The sequence below is a fragment of the Mizuhopecten yessoensis genome, unplaced genomic scaffold (assembly GCF_002113885.1).
Source record: "Mizuhopecten yessoensis strain PY_sf001 unplaced genomic scaffold, ASM211388v2 scaffold10409, whole genome shotgun sequence".
Lineage (NCBI taxonomy): Eukaryota > Metazoa > Mollusca > Bivalvia > Pectinida > Pectinidae > Mizuhopecten > Mizuhopecten yessoensis.
In genome coordinates, this window is record NW_018408532.1 from 206,103 (window position 1) to 226,299 (window position 20,197).

At 35.0% G+C, this 20,197-nt stretch overlaps 1 protein-coding gene across 3 annotated transcripts in view; it reads right to left on the reverse strand.

Moving 5' to 3' along the window:
• The window catches only part of LOC110460473 (type I inositol 1,4,5-trisphosphate 5-phosphatase-like), a 78,591-nt gene that overhangs the window by 51,158 nt on the left and 7,236 nt on the right, over nucleotides 1-20,197 (reverse strand). For all 3 annotated transcript variants that reach the window (XM_021513407.1, XM_021513406.1, XM_021513405.1), the window contains exons 2-3: nucleotides 14,865-14,906; nucleotides 14,023-14,123 (exon numbers count right to left, since the gene is read on the reverse strand). In XM_021513407.1, the coding sequence (XP_021369082.1) occupies nucleotides 14,023-14,123; nucleotides 14,865-14,906 (143 nt within the window). The remainder of the gene's footprint in view (nucleotides 1-14,022; nucleotides 14,124-14,864; nucleotides 14,907-20,197) is intronic.

Sequence of the window (20,197 nt, forward strand, 5' to 3'; positions counted from 1 at the left end):
CATATGGAACTCCATGTTTTGAGAACAATTCTGATAATGAAGTGCGGAAGAATTAAAATGATTTACCATGACAAGGACATGTACAGGGTATACAAGCGTGGAGAACATCTAGAGCTACCTGTAGTTCTTCAGTGCCATGTGTTTCAACTCCACAACCCTCAATATAATCAGGGTCAGGACTGTTTCAGTGGTAAATAAACTAAACTCTCCAACAAATAGCTCTCAGCTGTAGACCACAGACTTACACCTTTACATATACATTCTCCGCAGAACATAACACAGAGAGGTACAATGTACAAAGTGGGTATAAAAACAATTACCCACGAGAGAGAAAAAAAATGACAAATTCAATTTGGCTTCGTAGGACAAAAAAACAACACACTTTAGCTTGCTCATCAATGATATAGATATATTAGTTACTAAACTTTGTTAAAATAAAATATTCCACAGTGGAACCCATTTTAAGTCTCTTTGTGACAAAATTGATTACCTTTCAATGAAAAATTAATGTTTTATGTATCCCTAATTTTTCAGCAAGCAGTATACACACGAACTAACAAGGTTTCACGTTAATTATGTAGTACCAATTAACAGTTTTTAAACTATCTGGTATATCAGCTACAGATACCTAATGAAGCTGATCTTGCTGTAGTTTGAATGGTTGATTATACTAAATGATATGCATTGAATATACATGTAATTTGACAAGTCTGCCATTTCATTTTTGTCATTCATTTTTCATTTGAGTCCCAATGTGGTTGAACAGGTGTCACAACAAAGAACACTTTTTGATCATTTTCCAATAAGCTAATTCTCTTTTACATATCTTGCATACAGTATAACTCATATATGTGTAAACTGTGTTATGTAGATCACTAAGATTTTACATTTCTTTCAAGATTGCGATTTGATTTTTCTTCCAAGAGTAGATGTATTTTGTAGATTTGATTCATTTTCTCTAACAATGGATTGATATTTCTTCTAAGAGCGAGATTTGTATTTCTTCAAAGAATGAAATTGTGAAGTTTTGAGTTTGATCAAATATCCCTGACTGTTTTTATCTGTGGAGGTCTGTCAGATTTACACCACCCACAAAGAATTTGATTTATTGAAACAATATACAATTGTTTCATGGCTATTTGGGGAACAGTCAAAACTATCATCCCGGGGTAGGGGGAAGCCCTGGGGAACTGTTTGACCGAGGCCCTCTAGGCGGAGGGCAAACAGTTCCACAGGGCTTCCCGCTACCGAGGGGTGTTAGTTTTGACTGTTCCCCAAATAGCAATGAAACAATTGTTTTATTACCAAATACATATTAGTATTAAACCTACTTGCCATTGCTTTGTCTGCGTAAACAACACTGAGTCGAAATGATCATCGAAACACTTAAACGGGGCTCTCGAGGGGGGATTTCTGCGCATCGAATTCACGCTGGGTAACAGTTCACTCTGACCGGGAACACAGTTTTGACAGAAACAGTAAAAATTGACTAATTGTAATTTATATAGATTATTGGGTAATAGAACGTGTTATGACTCATTCACCCCTGAAATTTCATAATTAACTGTTCCAATCTTTGAATTGGAAGAGTTTAAAAGTTTTGAATTGGAAGAGTTTAACAGTGTCTTCAGGGGTGAATGAGTTAACTGGTCAATAACTCAATGTTGCCTCTCTCATGCCATATTCTTTTGAAACAACTTTAAACATGTGTGACCTTGACATTTAACTGAATTAGCAAATTTTAAGACTGTTTTCTTGGGAAAGAGTCCAAACTAAATTGGACGAGCAGATTGTTGGAAGAAATGCCTCAAAGAATGAACAAGCCTTTTCACACATTACAATATTCAAACAAACACATTTTTAAATTTCAAATATTTGAGGAAAACTCAATACCATGTCGTATACAACCTTGACCTTTCACAAAATTAAAGGACAAATTTGTGACAAAGACCTTTCTGTTTTGTCAAGTTAAAGGACACTATTTTCTGGCATTCTTGGCAAAGACATCATAGAAAATTGGTTGCACAAGTTGATTGGAGACTGGACTGGCTAATTGACAGTCCAAATGAAAGAGATCATTACCAATGTGAGGTAGAGCAAAAACAACACATAGACGCATGTTCTAGCCCACAAATGTTAATCTTTAATACATAGCATTGCATGGGAAATCAATGAGAACTTTATTTATGAGTGAAACATAAAAAAAAATTACCACAGGAAAAACAAGGTGAGAATCACAGCTGAATACCTAAATAACAATTTATAACAGATGCAAATTTACATCCCTGTAGCTTTGATCAGAACCTGGACTGAAAAATCAATTTCTTTGTAGCTACTATGAAGAGCTTTAATGAGAAATCCCTGCGCTTTCCACTGGTGCCCATAATGAAAAGAACTGCCAAAGGGACAAGCTCTAAAACTCCTTCATATTTTCTGTGCCATGTGAGGGGCATATAAAATCAACATGAACAAAACAAGTTGAAGAATGTGCTTGAGATTTTTACTGTTTTGGAAATTTGCAGTGACAAACAAAATCACATTCATTGTAGCTCCATTATGGAGATTTTTAACAAAATTCTGAAAAAATATTTAATTCTGTATTTCAAAGTTTGCAAGTAAAAATCAATTTTATTGGGTACTGTTTACCAAGCATTACAAGACATATGCTGTTGCATTGTATTAAAATATCATCTCCTGTTAGCACGGTCTAATATCATTTCCTGTTAGCATGGTCTAATATCATTTCCTGTTAGCATGGTCTAATATCATCTCCTGTTAGCACGGTCTAATAGCATTTCCTGTTAGCATGGTCTAATATCATTTCCTGTTAGCATGGTCTAATATCATCTCCTCTTAGCATGGTCTTATATCATCTCCTGTTAGCAGGGTCTAATATCATCTCCTGTTAGCATGGTCTAATATCATTACCTGTTAGCATGGTCTAATATCATCTCCTGTTAGCACGGTCTAATATCATTTGCTGTTAGCAGGGTCTAATATCATTTGCTGTTAGCAGGGTCTAATATCATTTCCTGTTAGCAGGGTCTAATATCATCTCCTGTTAGCACGGTCTAATATCATTTCCTGTTAGCAGGGTCTAATATCATCTCCTGTTAGCATGGTCTAATATCATTTCCTGTTAGCATGGTCTAATATCATTTCCTGTTAGCACGGTCTAATATCATTTCCTGTTAGCACGGTCTAATATCATTTACTGTTAGCAGGGTCTAATATCATTTCCTGTTAGCAGGGTCTAATATCATCTCCTGTTAGCACGGTCTAATATCATTTCCTGTTAGCAGGGTCTAATATCATCTCCTGTTAGCAGGGTCTAATATCATCTCCTGTTAGCAGGGTCTAATATCATCTCCTGTTAGCATGGTCTAATATCATCTCCTGTTAGCATGGTCTAATATCATCTCCTGTTAGCATGGTCTAATATCATCTCCTGTTAGCATGGTCTAATATCATCTCCTGTTAGCATGGTCTAATATCATCTCCTGTTAGCATGGTCTAATATCATCTCCTGTTAGCATGGTCTAATATCATCTCCTGTTAGCATGGTCTAATATCATCTCCTGTTAGCATGGTCTAATATCATCTCCTGTTAGCATGGTCTAATATCATCTCCTGTTAGCATGGTCTAATATCATCTCCTGTTAGCATGGTCTAATATCATCTCCTGTTAGCATGGTCTAATATCATCTCCTGTTAGCATGGTCTAATATCATTTCCTGTTAGCACGGTCTAATATCATTTCCTGTTAGCATGGTCTTATATCATCTCCTGTTAGCATGTTCTAATATCATCTCCTGTTAAGAGTTTCATAGTTACATTGTAAGTGTAAATGATTTCGCCCAGGGGTATTAGTTAGATCCGAGAATAGAGGCAAAATCTAAATCATTACTGGGTTTATTAATATTTCGTATGAAACATATGGAAGGTAAGGAATATTTTCAGAACAGGCACTTCTTTGTAAACCTAAATTGGGCACTTAACATGTACACTGACCTTGGAATTATCTACGTTAAACAAAGGTAGTCTATTTAGAGGAGATATGGGCGAGTTTGATCCTTGATGAATACTAATAATCGGTGAGGATCTAAATGCCAATCATCCTCACCCAGTTTAATTCTTAGACACACCCATCCTCACTAATTGTTGTTTTCTCCCTATATCCTGTATAATACTTTTCTGAACTAGGCTGCATGAATATTACCTTTAACTATTGGAATCATTTGTTGCCTTGCTGCACTTTTCCAATAGCTTTTGCAACTGTACTTATTGATCTATTAAGCATTTTCCATTAGGAGAAGCTGATGACCTACATCTACAAATGTAACATTTTATCACCATGATATACTTATCACAGAGCTATATCGACATACTACCCAGGAGCCAGTGTTAAATACTTTGCACATCTTTCAAGAAATAGTACACATGCATATGGAAATCAGACACTGGCGATGTCTGTTGTAAATATTATGCATTCATGATGTGATGTGCTCCCCCCACCCACACTGCACACCCTCCTCCCCTCTTTTTTCCACAACTATATAGACAATACACTGTATTGATTAGTTCTCTGAGGAGGGTTACATCGAGGGGGCTATAGCACTGATGACCCACCACAAAGATAGCCAGACAGAGCTCACATGGCCTGTGGTCTATACATCAACTTAACCCTCCACACACCAACACTGTATGGTGGCCATCAGATAATCATGATGTTTGAGTCGTAACCTCTATAACAAAGCCTTCAGGTGCTACTAGATGGTTTCCTGCCTTCTATGTCAAACCAGACTAAAGTCTCCTCCAGAAAACCTGCTGTCAAACCAAGACATAGCTGAATCCAGACTATGGGGTAGAGAGTAATGTCAGAACCCTCCCCAGATGGTTAGGATCAATTCTTGTTCTATATTTTAGGGCGTTGGCTAGACTGGCTGTCAATATTTCTCTCTCCCCCACCCCCATCAAAAAAATACAAAATATATTTCACACATGAAAAATATGATAACACCAGATTTTGATAAACAAAGTTCTGAGTCTTTAAACTATCGTTGAGAAAAAGTTAAAATTCGACAAGATATGCAAATTAGTCTGTCCTGTCAATCTGGTATCAATTGTTATTGTCAGCATATTTCTTTGTTATTTTACAATATAGGTACGTAACCATACAAAATATGGGTTACTGTAGATACTGTAAAATGAAGTTAGTGCAAGTTACTGATGTATATCTGTGTAATGACAATATATCATTACAATAAAATAGCTTAGAAATTATGACATAAAGTCAATGACATTAGCCCCTTCTCACCATTTTCTGAATAGGCAAGCTAAAGATATTAATAAAACATTGATAGACATGTGTACAGGCCATCCTGATCAACACATATAGGCCTACTTTGTCTTGTTCCAGCTCCATCAACTGTTTTCTGAGACCTCCAAGCTACTGTAGACCCGAGATCTGGCTGATAGATAACTATAAGGCCTTTCTGTCCATATATTGATCCAACATCGCCACATGCAGCCGTCTTAACACATTCTCAATAATGTGATAAATTTCTGCTCTTAAACATTTTGTTTTTTATATAATAAATTTCCTTATTTGCTAATCAATATTCTTAATCTACATTCTATATAACTCAGTGAACACAGAGTAAATTGATTGACTCCATGAAGCAGATTAGCCTGTCCTATCACTGTGTGAAATTTGTTCTTAGTAATTTCAGAAGTTTTTATTCAGAAAAGATGGAAGTTATATTAATCTGTGTTAGAGTAAATAAACTGCTTGCATGACTCATATTTTCTTCAATAAACATTTGGACCAAAACAAGTTGACAGAATGCTTTTGTTTTGTATAGTTATATATATCCCACTTATTGATAATTAATAATTCTTAGGCAAAGATCAGCCTGAAGCTTTAATCAGTGTGCATTCTATTATTAATTAAGTATTTTTCATGTGTTTATTTAGATAAAAATTACAAACATTTTAAAATATTTTTTCGATGTCCTAGTAGTATTTCTTGTTTTCTATCATGGTGCATGTCAAAGGACAAGGAAAAATAATTATAAGCAATGCATACCCCCCCCCCATCTCCTTCATATAATCAATGGTATCATAATATGAACAAAGGGCCACAACTCTGTATATACAGTGGGGCTTGAGACTCATTTTCAGTATATGCCATTCAGCCAATCTAAGAGTTACTCGCGAGTCGCATACAAAACTTTACAAGTTAATTGTAGTTGACAGAGAATACAGGATATGCCCAGTACAAAGATATTCAAGAAACTCAGTATAAGTTGGATGTGAGAGCTGATGTAAGTATGCCACACGCCCTTCCCAAGATTCACTTATATACGAAAAACATCCACCAAAATGACATAGTAGAAACAGAATCACCATCCTGACATGAATCTGTTTTATAGCTACAGCATTTTGTGTGAAGCTCTGGTAAATATTCTCCCTGATGAGGGATGCCCTGCACTGTTTGTGGAGAACCAAGCGTCTTACAGGACACATATAGGAGACACTGCGATTGAGCCGAGGTTTGTATGTAAAGCTCCTCACAGAATCATGTCTGTATATGGCACACCACAGCCTCCAGGAACTACAGCCACAGTCAGAACATACACACCAACACGCGACACGACTAAATTGGTGATGATTTTGTCATGGGGTTTTTTTTTGGCAACCTGAATAAATCAGTGATGTCACTGGTCTGTTCAAAATGCATGAAGATAGGGAATGGTGTTAACTTGAGCATAAAAAAGTAGTTTCCACTGGTAAATGTTAGCATTTTAGTTTTCTTCGTTATCTGGTATGCCACTAACAGGTCTCGGTGTAATCAATAAAAGCCTCGGCATCCGTTCATGTTTTGTACAGGGAAAGATGAGCAACTTCCATTTTAAGAGTGAATAACCGAGTACAGCGCTATTTCTATCTCATTCTATACACTGCGGCTGTACCTATATATATGCCTATATATAGTATTAACGCCCTCTCACCTCCAAAGTGTTGAATTTGCATATGTTTATTATCTGGTACTATACTGCGAACAATATTTTCACAATTTTGTCTTGCAAATTTCAGTGAAGCAGTATAGAAACTGTCTAGTATAGGTACTCTGGAAGGTTGTCCACAGTTTACCACTGTCTAGTTAACTTCATCAACGAGGGCTGTCCACAGATTACAATACCTGGTATGTAGCTATAGTAGTTTTCAGACACTTTTTGGATGACAGATAGTTGTACCCTATGCCTAAGTCAAACATGCAACTATAGGTAGCACGACACTGGATTTTTAATTTCAAATGTTCTAGACCACTGGAACCATTTTAAACGGTTTGGTTTGTTTTTGTTTTACGTCCTATTAACAGCTAATAATAAAGGTCATTTAAGGTCGTGCCAGGTTTTGGTGGTGGAGGAAAGTCGGAGTACTCAGAGAAAAACCACTGACCTACGGCCAGTACTTGACCTCAAACCCACGACCCAGTTGGTAGAGGGCTAGCTAGTGGTTGTATAGACAGACAGACGCCTTAACCACTCAGCAACCACGTCCCAAGCCATTTTAAAACCATTTTTTAAAAAAAGAATGACACAAAAAAAACATGGATTGTTTTGGTATTGAAGCACATGTTATTATTATAAATATCAAACTATAGATATTTACAAATTGACTAATGGATTTATAGTGAATTTTTAATGATGACAAAATTATAACTTTATGTACATAAGGGATTCTCAATTATCATTCATGTTAGAGGTGGGTAAAGCTTTATTTGACCTTGACCCCTCTGTTTGTTTATTGATCGAGAAATTACTGCAGACAGCCAGATTTTGGAACATGCTGCTTGAAACAGTGCTTTTAAAAATGTCTGTACCATTCATATATATGTAAAAAGTTAAAAATATGGCAGGTTCTTAGACCAATCCAGTTTTTCCCTCATCAATATCAACTATAAATTAATCAATCGTTATTAATGTGGAGTGTGCATGTGTTTCCTGAAGAATTTTACATCAGAAATCGGCCTGATGAAAAATGAGAAGAAATCAATAGTTTCTCAGCCAATCACATGCAAAGGCAACCATCTTGGATTTCAAATCATCCCGTAAAATAACAACTGGTCATGAGAAGATAGTTTTACAAACTTTGGCTTGTACTTGCCCTGTAAAACTGATAAAGTCATTAATAGTCATGTTTTTGACCTTATTTCCTTGAAATAGGCCCCCCACCCCTCTTTATCCAAGCCGAGCCACATCATTTATTTATACAAACATTGTATCCCCTTCATCCAGGGATGTCCCATGCTAATTAAATATAACTGAGGTTTCAATTCCTATATCTGAACTTAAAAAGGAGTCATTTAAAGATCTATTAATGTTTCCTAATCCGGCTGAGTGAGCTCATAACACTATGACCCTAAACTTGCACATGTCCTTACCACTACACACTCGGTAGGGGAAACATGCTATCCTGATTGGAGAAAGATAACAAAACATTAATGTGAAAAAGATGTAATGACTGGGTCAGGTCAAATTAACAGAGAAAACATTACACACACAGCATATGATCTAATCAGATTTAGAAACTTTGGGCTTATATATTCCATTTGATCTGTGTTCATTAACAATCCAATACCAACATTGGCAGGCTGATATTTATAAGCCTCTTCAATGTCAGGTTTACGCTGAATGATGGCTCCTAATCAGTTTTTGTTTATAACCTTACAGCAAAATGAAATCAAAGGGAATGGTAACAAAACCTGTATGTCTCAGCTTCTCATGGAGAGATTTCAATTTAGATACAGTTTACCGTAAAGGCTTCGTACATACTCATCCGATTATCTCAAACCCCCAGTCATAATACTGACAGAATGTCTAATTTAACTATTGGAATCTTTAAGGCTTGTTTCCGAAAACTTGAAGCTCTGTGTGTTCCTATATGTTCAAACAACACATACATTGGGCTACCACAAATGGTCTTCAAATTCACAATCAATGCATGGGTGAATATGGAGAACATTAAAACAAGGCAAAGATTAAATTAACTGACAAATGGAGAATTTAGTACATATGTCATTATGTTGAATTTTGGATGATTTTCTAATTATAACACAGGTACAATCTAAAGTGATAGAACCCACTGCTTGCAATAATGCCAGCACAGTATCGCTTGTTTTGCATGTAAAGGTAACCTTTCCTTATCAATGCTAGTCTTTAGTAGGATGCACTGGTCATCAATCATGGCTTTTTGTTCATTTCTTTTTAAGTGCAAAATTTTGAAATCTATGATGTAGTAAATCAATGAATAGCTTCTGTTGAGAGTAATGATCGGGGAATTAGGACACAAAGCTTGAGGTTGATGTTGTTAAGGGAGTTGGGGATTACCTTCAAAACACTTAATTAACGCATCTACTTTACTTTAAATGAAGTATTACTGATTTAGGGAGGGTACAAATAATAGTCTTTCTGAAACAGCTTGGGATGTGGCTGTGTATTGTTTGCTATCAACCAGTGTGACATAAAGAGCCAGTGTTAACACTGTGTATTTTGTTCCACATACATACAGTCTACGTCTGACATCTGTCCCTGTAAACACCCATGTATATCATCATTATGAAATTACTGTTGTAGATTGCATCAAAACTGACTTAATTATTCTAGATTTACAGTATACTGGGGAAAATTTTGCTGCAGTTTAAGTTCCGCCTTTTGCAATAGAGGGAGAACTTTTCATTGCAGCAAATAGGGTAAAAAACATGACATATATTATATAGTAATTTAATGTGAAAGGCAACATCAAGACTGGGCGAAAATTTATTTCATGTGAAAAATTTTGACTTGCGCAAGTTTTCAGTATACAGTATTTTGCCATACTCCAGTATGATTGTGATCTTTACATCTAAAGTAATATATAGAAAGTATAACACTGTTTAATTGTAAAAATGTCGGTGGTTTCCCTGCGACTATCACAATACGGTGCATACTTATGTATGATCACTATCCTATAGCTTTTACAGGAATCAGGAGTGTTGGCAAAGGACAACTTTATTGGCAGCACTATCCAAAATGTCAATCTAGTTCTATGCATCAAAATGCTAAATATCCTACTTCAGATATATGTTAATGAGAAAGTTTCACTATAGCCAAGTAATTTATTGGGAAAATCTATTTAAATCACCATCAACATAAAAAAAACTTCCCTTAAGTCTAAATAATCATGAGTTTCAGGCTAAACTGGATATGCAAAACCTAGTGAATAGGAATGATCGATCCATACATATAATGTGTTATGATATATTTTTGCAAATATCGGAAAAGAAAACAAGAGGCCTAATGGGCCTGCATCGCTCACCTGGTATAAATCTCACACTTTTAACCTTAAAAGTGATCTAAAATAAAGCTACAGGCAAAATATCAGTATTTATGATTAAAATTCATTCAAAAGACCCTGTTAATTTTTTCTTAAACATTTCACCCCTGTGATTGAAAGTCGAACAAAGTCATTATGTTAAACAATTTTTATAGCCTTTCATCTCAGGATGCAACTTGCAAAGTATCAACATCCTTGGACCCATGGTTATTCAGAAGAGGTCGTTTAAAGATTTTAAACAAATTTGAACCCTGTGACCTTGAATATAAGTCAAAGTCATTCACTTTAACAAACATAGTAGTCCTTGATCCCAGCATGCTACTGACTAAACACCAACATCCTGAGCCTTTTGGTTATTCAGAAAAAGTTGTTTAAATATTTTGAACATATTTGCTCCTTGTGACCTTGAATATGATTCAAGGTCATACATTTAAACAAACTTGGTAGCCCTTGATCCTAGTATGCTACTGACTAAAATATCATCACCCTGGGTATTTTGGTTATTCAGAAGAAGTTGTTTAAAGTTTTTAACATACACTTTATTTGACCCCTGTGCCCTTGGATATGGGTGCACGGGAAGGTCATGCATTTGAACAAACTTTGTAGCCCTTCATGATCATCTCAGCATGCTACTGGCCAAATATCATCACCCTGTGCATTTTGGTTATTCAGAAGAAGTTGTTTAATGTTTTTCACATATTTGACCCCTGTGACCTTGAATATAGGTGAAGGTCATTCATTTGAACAAACTTGATAGCCCTTTACCCTAGCATGCTACTGGCCAAATATCATCAACCTGTGCATTTTGGTTATTCAGAAGAAGTTGTTTAATGTTTTTAACACATTTGACCCCTGTGGCCTTGAATATGGGTGAAGGTCATATATTTGTACAAAATTTGTAGCCCTTTATCTCAGCATGCTACTGGCCAAATATCATCACCCTGGGCATTTTGGTTATTCAGAAGGTGGATGTCAATATATATGTATATTCTAAACTCAATGGATATATTGTATGATAGACATCAATTTATTAATCGTAATAATTACTATGATAATTACTATGAGTATACAGAAACATCTCCCATATCCTACCACTGGTACTTCTGAATTGGGGTATACGTAGTGTACAAAGGGAACACCTAAATAATAATGTCAACTGATGCTTGTAATAGAGTTTTTTCAGCATTTTACTTATATATCACACATATCTAACCAGTGTACTTTTTCTTGTAAACTGATATTATATAGCATAGTGATGAAGGAAAGCATGTTGGAGAAATACATGCAGGTTACCATAGTCCAACACATACTGATGTAAGAGACAGGGATTATAACCTTCAATGTTCACATGTATTAGAAATGCATCTTTTTAAACTAAATCAACCAAACCAACTCAGAAATGACACACATTCTGATCACAAAAGTTTAATTCATGTAAGGTATGCACAAATTGGAACCTATACAAAGAATCCTGTGTAAACCAAACACTTGAGTGAGACCTGCCTGAAGGTCTGGATTAATTAAGTACATGTTTTCAGATTATATATTGTTTACATTTGTTGTGACAGATTAAACTTCTTATTACAAACTTTATAACAGACAATTACACTGATTTTGCTTGCATTTCATTACCATATCACAGAACAATTTGTTTTTTTATAGAAACAGCCATGCAATTTTAATATGTTGAAGGTTTCACGTAAGTAAATAATACAAAAATGTCTTGAAACACTTTATAAGATATGTGAACTAGTGGAAATGGCACAGATGATGTCAAACCAAATTAAGGATCAGGAAATGGACTCAATTATCTCAGTCTTAATTTGTTATGTTCATTCCCAGTATTCAACCATGTTATTGCTGTAATCCTCAATGTTTTGACTACGGATCATTAATATACAATCAGAGTTACGTTCTACATAAATAAGTAGTGTACAATCCCAGAACACAGACCACATGTACAGAGAATGACCATTCAACATTACATTATACACTGATATAGCAATCAGTGAGTTTTGGGACTCATGCTTGCCCTGTGGGACTTGCTAACTTTCTAGAACCCACTCTATCCCTTAGTAACTAGACTCGTCAAATGTTTTGAAAGATTCTCAGGATTAGCCTGAAAAAAATCTTTAAATATCATGAGTAATATATATATATCGTACATGTCCAGAACACTGACCATAGAATGACCATCAAAGTTACAGTATACATGTACATGTCCAGAACACTGACCATAGAATGACCATCTGAGGTACAGTATACATGTACATGTCCAGAACACTGACCATAGAATGATCATCTGAGGTACAGTATACATGTACATGTCCAGAACACTGACCATAGAATGACCATCTGAGGTACAGTATACATGTACATGTCCAGAACACTGACCATAGAATGACCATCTGAGGTACAGTATACATGTACATGTCCAGAACACTGACCATAGAATGACCATCTGAGGTACAGTATACATGTACATGTCCAGAACACTGACCATAGAATGACCATCTGAGGTACAGTATACATGTACATGTCCAGAACACTGACCATAGAATGACCATCTGAGGTACAGTATACATGTACATGTCCAGAACACTGACCATAGAATGACCATCTGAGGTACAGTATACATGTACATGTCCAGAACACTGACCATAGAATGACCATCTGAGGTACAGTATACATGTACATGTCCAGAACACTGACCATAGAATGACCATCTGAGGTACAGTATACATGTACATGTCCAGAACACTGACCATAGAATGACCATCTGAGGTACAGTATACATGTACATGTCCAGAACACTGACCATAGAATGACCATCTGAGGTACAGTATACATGTACATGTCCAGAACACTGACCATAGAATGACCATCTGAGGTACAGTATACATGTACATGTCCAGAACACTGACCATAGAATGACCATCTGAGGTACAGTATACATGTACATGTCCAGAACACTGACCATAGAATGACCATCTGAGGTACAGTATACATGTACATGTCCAGAACACTGACCATAGAATGACCATCTGAGGTACAGTATACATGTACATGTCCAGAACACTGACCATAGAATGACCATCTGAGGTACAGTATACATGTACATGTCCAGAACACTGACCATAGAATGACCATCTGAGGTACAGTATACATGTACATGTCCAGAACACTGACCATAGAATGACCATCCGAGGTACAGTATACATGTACATGTCCAGAACACTGACCATAGAATGATCATCTGAGGTACAGTATACATGAACATGTCCAGAACACTGACCATAGAATGACCATCAGAGGTACAGTATACATGTACATGTCCAGGACACTGACCATAGAATAATCATCCTAGCTAGGTACAATATGTAAACAGTACATGTACATTTATTGATACTGTACATGTCAAAAACGCTGACCATGGAATGACCATCTTAGGTTGCAATACACTGTAATACAGTTTTATGTCTAGTGTATGAACCGACCAGGGAGAGTGTCTCGTATAGGGTACTGACCATCTCAAAAAGTAAGTAAAATAAGACTTGTGTCAATAAAGTTCGGAGTAAACATTTGTTCTGTTACAGTCTGTGCCAGTTTAACCAAAGGAGAAAAGTCAGTGGTGCTACTTACTTCACAAAAGAGTTAACATGTTGCATGGAAGCCTCATAGTTTTTACCGCCAACTTCTTGGCAATGGAGAGCCAGCAGGCCAGGCTCGTACTGCTGTACAGTCTGAAACAAACGTAGCATAACAGTGTTAAAAAGGTTCACAGCTACAAAGGAACCTTTATAGTAGACAGGGACCCTTCATCTATAGATGTTTACGACACACTCATTAACTCCTGTTTTAGTTTTTTACATTCTACAGTACATGTTTCTGTACAAATCTTAATGTTGTTTCAGTTTGTTTCTATGCTGTAATGTACATGTGTCTGTACAAATCTTATTGTTGTTTAAGTTAATTTCTATGCTGTAATGAACATGTTTCTGTACAAATCTTATTGTTGTTTTAGTTTATTTCTATGCTGTAATGTACATGTGTCTGTACAAATCTTAATGTTGTTTAAGTTAATTTCTATGCTGTAATGAACATGTTTCTGTACAAATCTTATTGTTGTTTTAGTTTATTTCTATGCTGTGATGTACGTTTGTGTTTCACTGATCCTTTGTTAGCACATCAACTCAAGGTTAAAACATTGAAGTTTGACACGCAATCAAACTGATATATATATGTAACTGTTGTGATGGATAAACTTGTAACTTCTCACAAAACAAAACTTTCACAGAATAATTATACTTTGTAGCCCTCAGCCACATTGCACATCTAGATTCTTAAAAGCAATAACTTTCTGTCTTTAATTATTTCCAACAGTATATATAGCTGTTATAAGAATGAACGGAAATAACGGCTATCACCCATCGTATAAAGGTTTGTTAATTACCAAAATACCCAGAGCAATCCCCATCACTTACCTTTAGGAATTCTGTAAGCCATAGTTTCAGCATATGATCAGGCTGAAATTGGAAACAGAAATTAAATCCATGAACATATTACGAAATCAAATAAGAGTTAAATTGTGGGCTTATACAGCTTGGAAGTAACTATTTTCATCACCACAATCTCACAGTATTTAGTTATTTCGCTATTAATGTAGTTATACCTGCTCACACCAAAACAAGCGCCTCTATAAACATGTCGGATAGTCTGGACAGATATATTGACACAATCCAATATTGCTATTTCAAATTTTCACATGTATTATAATCAGATAAACACTTTTCATTGAAACTGTATATCAGTGCCAAATTAAAATACCACTACTGCCCCATGTGCAGGACATTCGTAACAAAATTGGACTAAAACGAAGTTGACTCGGGATCCATGTCTTTGAATTAAATAAAAAAGCTCAAACCCAGTATGAAGCAATTAACTCAAACTGTCGTTAGCACTAGGTAGTTTATTATTAGTGTGTGCTGGCACAGCAATGGAGCTCGTATCCTTTGATGCATCAACGCTTTCACCACTGTAGACCACAGTGGACTCATCCAGATCAATGTATGGTAGAGTCTACTAAAGTTACCTAGGGGTGAAAGGGTTGAATACTATTTCCTCAGCAGCAACATGTTGCATCATGATTTCTGTACAACACTTCACAGATATATCAGTAAATCATACCGTACATACGTACATACGCGTCCAACCATTGTTTGACACAAAACTGGCCATGGTATTTATATAATTTGACAGCATTTATCAAATTTTAACTGACTTCACGAAAATGACAGTTAATGACATCAAGAAATTCTATAAACGTTTTTACAATACAATTTTACCCTCTGTGTCATGAAAAACATCTTTATACAATTAAATGTTTATATATTACATCATAATTAGCACAAAAGTCATTATCATAATACATTGCATTGTATTGTGATAATTTCCTATATGTATATATATGGTTTGGTCAACTACCTGGCACACAGCTTTAGATCTGCTTTCTACTTTCAAGTGGCCATTGATATTAAAATTTCCTTATAATACATTCACATACACATTTAAACCTCATTTATTACCAAATAACATCACTCAAATTATTCTTGCATAATATTTTTTCCAAATTTATATATCTCAGTTATTTAAATTGGATAAATCCAGTTATGTAATATGTAATTATATTTATGGTTCAGTATTTTTCTGGTTTGACTACGCATGCAGGGTTGTAAACCGAGAAATATTTATTGAATGCCAGCCTTACATTTTTATTTTCTTATTTGTTGACTTTTAAATTTATTGAACAGAACAAAAAACCAGGATGGTGTTAAGTTTATTTACTTAGGTCTATTATGTGTGGAGATTTATGATAGATTAAGCGCAGGTGCCTTATGTCCTGTGGTAAACATGTTCAATTGTTAACACACAATGTCTACACCAATATATCATCATTTCCACCATACCTCACCACATGAAAACTCGTATCTTCCTGTAAACAGGTCTACCAAATTCTTCCTGTTTAAGTCTGATAACCTGCTATCTAAGCTAAAGATGATACATACATACAATCTGGTTTAACCTACTGAGAATAAAATCTCTTATGAAATTTGAACAAATTGTTTTAATCTTTGATCCCACAGTTGTTTAATCTGGATATAACAATCTCTATATCGAAATCTGACAGCCATATCTTATATCCATATACGTTATCAATCACACACAAAAAAGTCGTGTATTCTAGCTAAGATATATATATACAATTGTATAAACAACTTCACAAACAGTTACTGTAAAAAATACATGTTTGTTCATTTATCTTATAAATATGGCCCAATTCAGTTTTGAAATATGAAACACTTCGAAAGAAAAAAAATAAACAAGGGATCCCCGTGCCACTGTCTGGTCAAACATAATATATTGACCCAAGAAACAAAAGTAGGGGAGGTTTCTTCATATACATTGTATGACATTCCACACTGGAACTCTGCAAAGTGTACAATTAAAGCATTTTGGCTGATGTTAGCTTCAAAAACAGCATAAACTATCACTTGTTCCTACAATTATTGCTTCATTCAATTTGTGCACCATATAAGTTGGCCATCGTTTTTAATTACAAATGAACTACAATAGGTAAAGATGATCATGAATATGTCAAGTTGGGTTTACCAGCTCTAAGCAAAATTAAGTTCACTAGTTTCAACATATTAGATATGTCGTCATCAGAATCTGTCTGCTGGGCAACACAGAATTTCGCTGAACCCTACACAGTGGTGACAATGCTGTGCGATGCTATTGGATGGGACAGGACAGATATGGGTAAATTAATCTATATATGGAAACCAGCGATGCTGACAGTTTAGCAGTAGCACAAGTATTCACACACATTCCATTATTGTACTGGTTTATGATTTATAGATAGTTGTCTAGACAGGAAGAAAGTATTTTTGGAGACGAACTCTGTCTGAAAGCTAAAGAGCCAAATTCTTGCAGCCCAACATGTCATATTGATTAACCACTTTACAGCTCTCCGGTGTTAGAAGGTACATGTATAAATATAGTGTTTTATTAAAGGGAAACTGTTCACTTTTCTTGATTTACAGTATTACTCGTGAGAAGCCTAATGATTTATTATTGATTACATGGACAAACATGTCTGATTGCTTTCCTTCCATCTGGCCCTGTCCTTTCTTTTAAGTCATGGTTTATCTTAACTAATTTTAAAATATTTACCACTGAAATATAATTTGTTGACAATTTTATCACCTAACAAATGTCTGATGTTCATATTGGATGTAAACGGTCAATGGCTGGGGTGCTTACAGGGAAAATCCTGGAATTTGAGAGCAGTGGACCATTTCAGCAATTTTAGTCAATATTAAAATTAAGATGGGTCATTCTATGTACATGTAAGATTAAAAGAAAATTGGAAAATGGAGGGGTCAAATTCAGTTTTGAGGGGTCAATGGCCCCATGGCCTCGAGCTCCAGGATTATCCCTGTGTTTATATATTATATATATAGGACCATCAGCACTGTAATTAGGATAACTGTGGTAGCTAGTTATAGGTATAGCTACATTAACTGATACAGGTCACATTGTTTTGGTTAGCTGAAGCTCTACATCAATAATGATTAGCTTGGGTTATTGCACCAAGCGTATACAGGACAAAACACAATTATAGACAGAATGCATCATTCCAAAACACAATTACTGAATAACACATCAGTCTCCTACACTCTAGTACCTGCCAACCTATCAATGACAATATCACAAAGACTGTCTTCAATCGATGGAATCGTACACGTTCTCATTCAAACATAACGGAAAACTTTCTCCGCCAATACAATGCTTCAATCTAAGACCAATTTGATTAGTTCCTCCTTATATATAAATTCTCCAAAAAGTCATGAACACAAAATGCAGTCCTTGTACACCTTGTTACAACATGCATTCTCACGTTAAATAAGTTCACAGAAGAGATATGTTTATTTCAATCAATAAACACAGATCTAGACCACTTTTCTTTATAGAACACGCATCACTTGACACAAAATTCCAATTTGAGTCTTAAACAAATGCTTCGTTAAACTGGAAAACTAATGATAACATTTAATAATAGCTGTTACACCTTTTACCTTTTTGCAAATAAAAAAGTCTGCATAAATGGCAAGAAACTTTCAAAAACTAACAAGTGATGTATTGACATCACATGTCATCTTCTATGCATGACCTATTCTATTGTTACTGTACAGTTCTTATACCACCGACGACACTAGCATCGTCTGTCAATACACCTATATTATAATATATAAGAGTACTTGTTCCTGAAAGGAGACTTAACAAAGTACGAAATTCAGACCAGGAACAATTTCCTTCCTTTTTCTTTTTACTAAGAAAAATCTCTAACATATATAGCAATGCACAAATACATGTATACAAATTCCTAGTAAATGTCTTTCAAACTGATTGCATTGGTATCAGATATGAAAAGCCTGAAATATTTCCAGATAAAATAAACAACGTATTACATTATAATTAATGCTGATGTCATTCTTTTTACCGGGTCATTTTAATTCAATAAAGGATGATGTAAACAAAAACCTAAAAATAAACATGCCTCACAAAATAAACATTATAGTCATTTATTATCTATATAGCAATAATATTGTGTATGTTTTAAACTGAACACTAATATATAACACTGCTTACGCCTAGCTAGCAGATCATGACTTCGTGTATCGGATATATATTATCTGTAAAAAAACACCTCAACTGAAGGTTATTGACAACGCCTATTTGCTTTTCTCTAAAATACTTATTTTTATCTCGATATTAAGAACAACATACACTTTATATTATCAATGCTGGTATAAGCGCTTTTACACTTTTTCTTTACACACCTGGTTTAAAAAGACATTAACAATAATAAATTAATGTCTCAAAAATTTAGCCTTTTTAACATGTTGGTACATGAATGTTTAATTTTGTTCTTCATAGTTTCTCCAATAAATGACAATATCAAGTTTTGAACCTGCAATATCATATGGAAAAACAGAGATTAAGAAAAATAATTATTGAAGTCATATAAATATACATAAGGTTGAAAAAGAAAGACTAAAAGTACATCATTCTTCAATATATTTTCTTAACTACACAAAAAAAATAGCAGCAAAACTAGATTGCCAAAAGACACATAATTACAGTCTAACAGATCATGTATTAATTTACCCAAACCATATATATGTATCAATAAAAAGTTGTCAAGGTAACACTTCTTTGAAAGAGCCCAATATAAAAATATAATTAACTACCTGTATGTCATCAACTGTAATTCTTACTTTCATGAATACAGGGCATATCATTAGAAGACAAAGCAATGAATGGAGAACAAAGAACTGTAACGTTAGCAAAGACATGTAACGTTAGCTTTGTACATAGCAAGGACCTGCTTTCAGTGTATGACTCTGCCATACCAAGTGCTACTTGCAACTGTATACATGAGATAGTGCCCTGGACAAAACGATGAAAGGTAAACAAAGGGCCATCACTCTGTTAATAGTGGGTTACAAATCCTAACTGATTAGTACCCTAAAACATTGCCATGCTAAAATTAAAGGTACAGATGTACTCGCATACAAACGTTGACAATAACAAACATGATGCAATGTAGAGAAAGGTCGTTATCAAAATATTCCGCGACTTTTAAGAATCTGTACCGCTTGTGATATAGATGATGTCGAAGATGAATTTCATTTTATTCTTAAATGCCCCTGTTATTTTGATTTACGTGAGAAATTTTTAAAAAAGTACTATT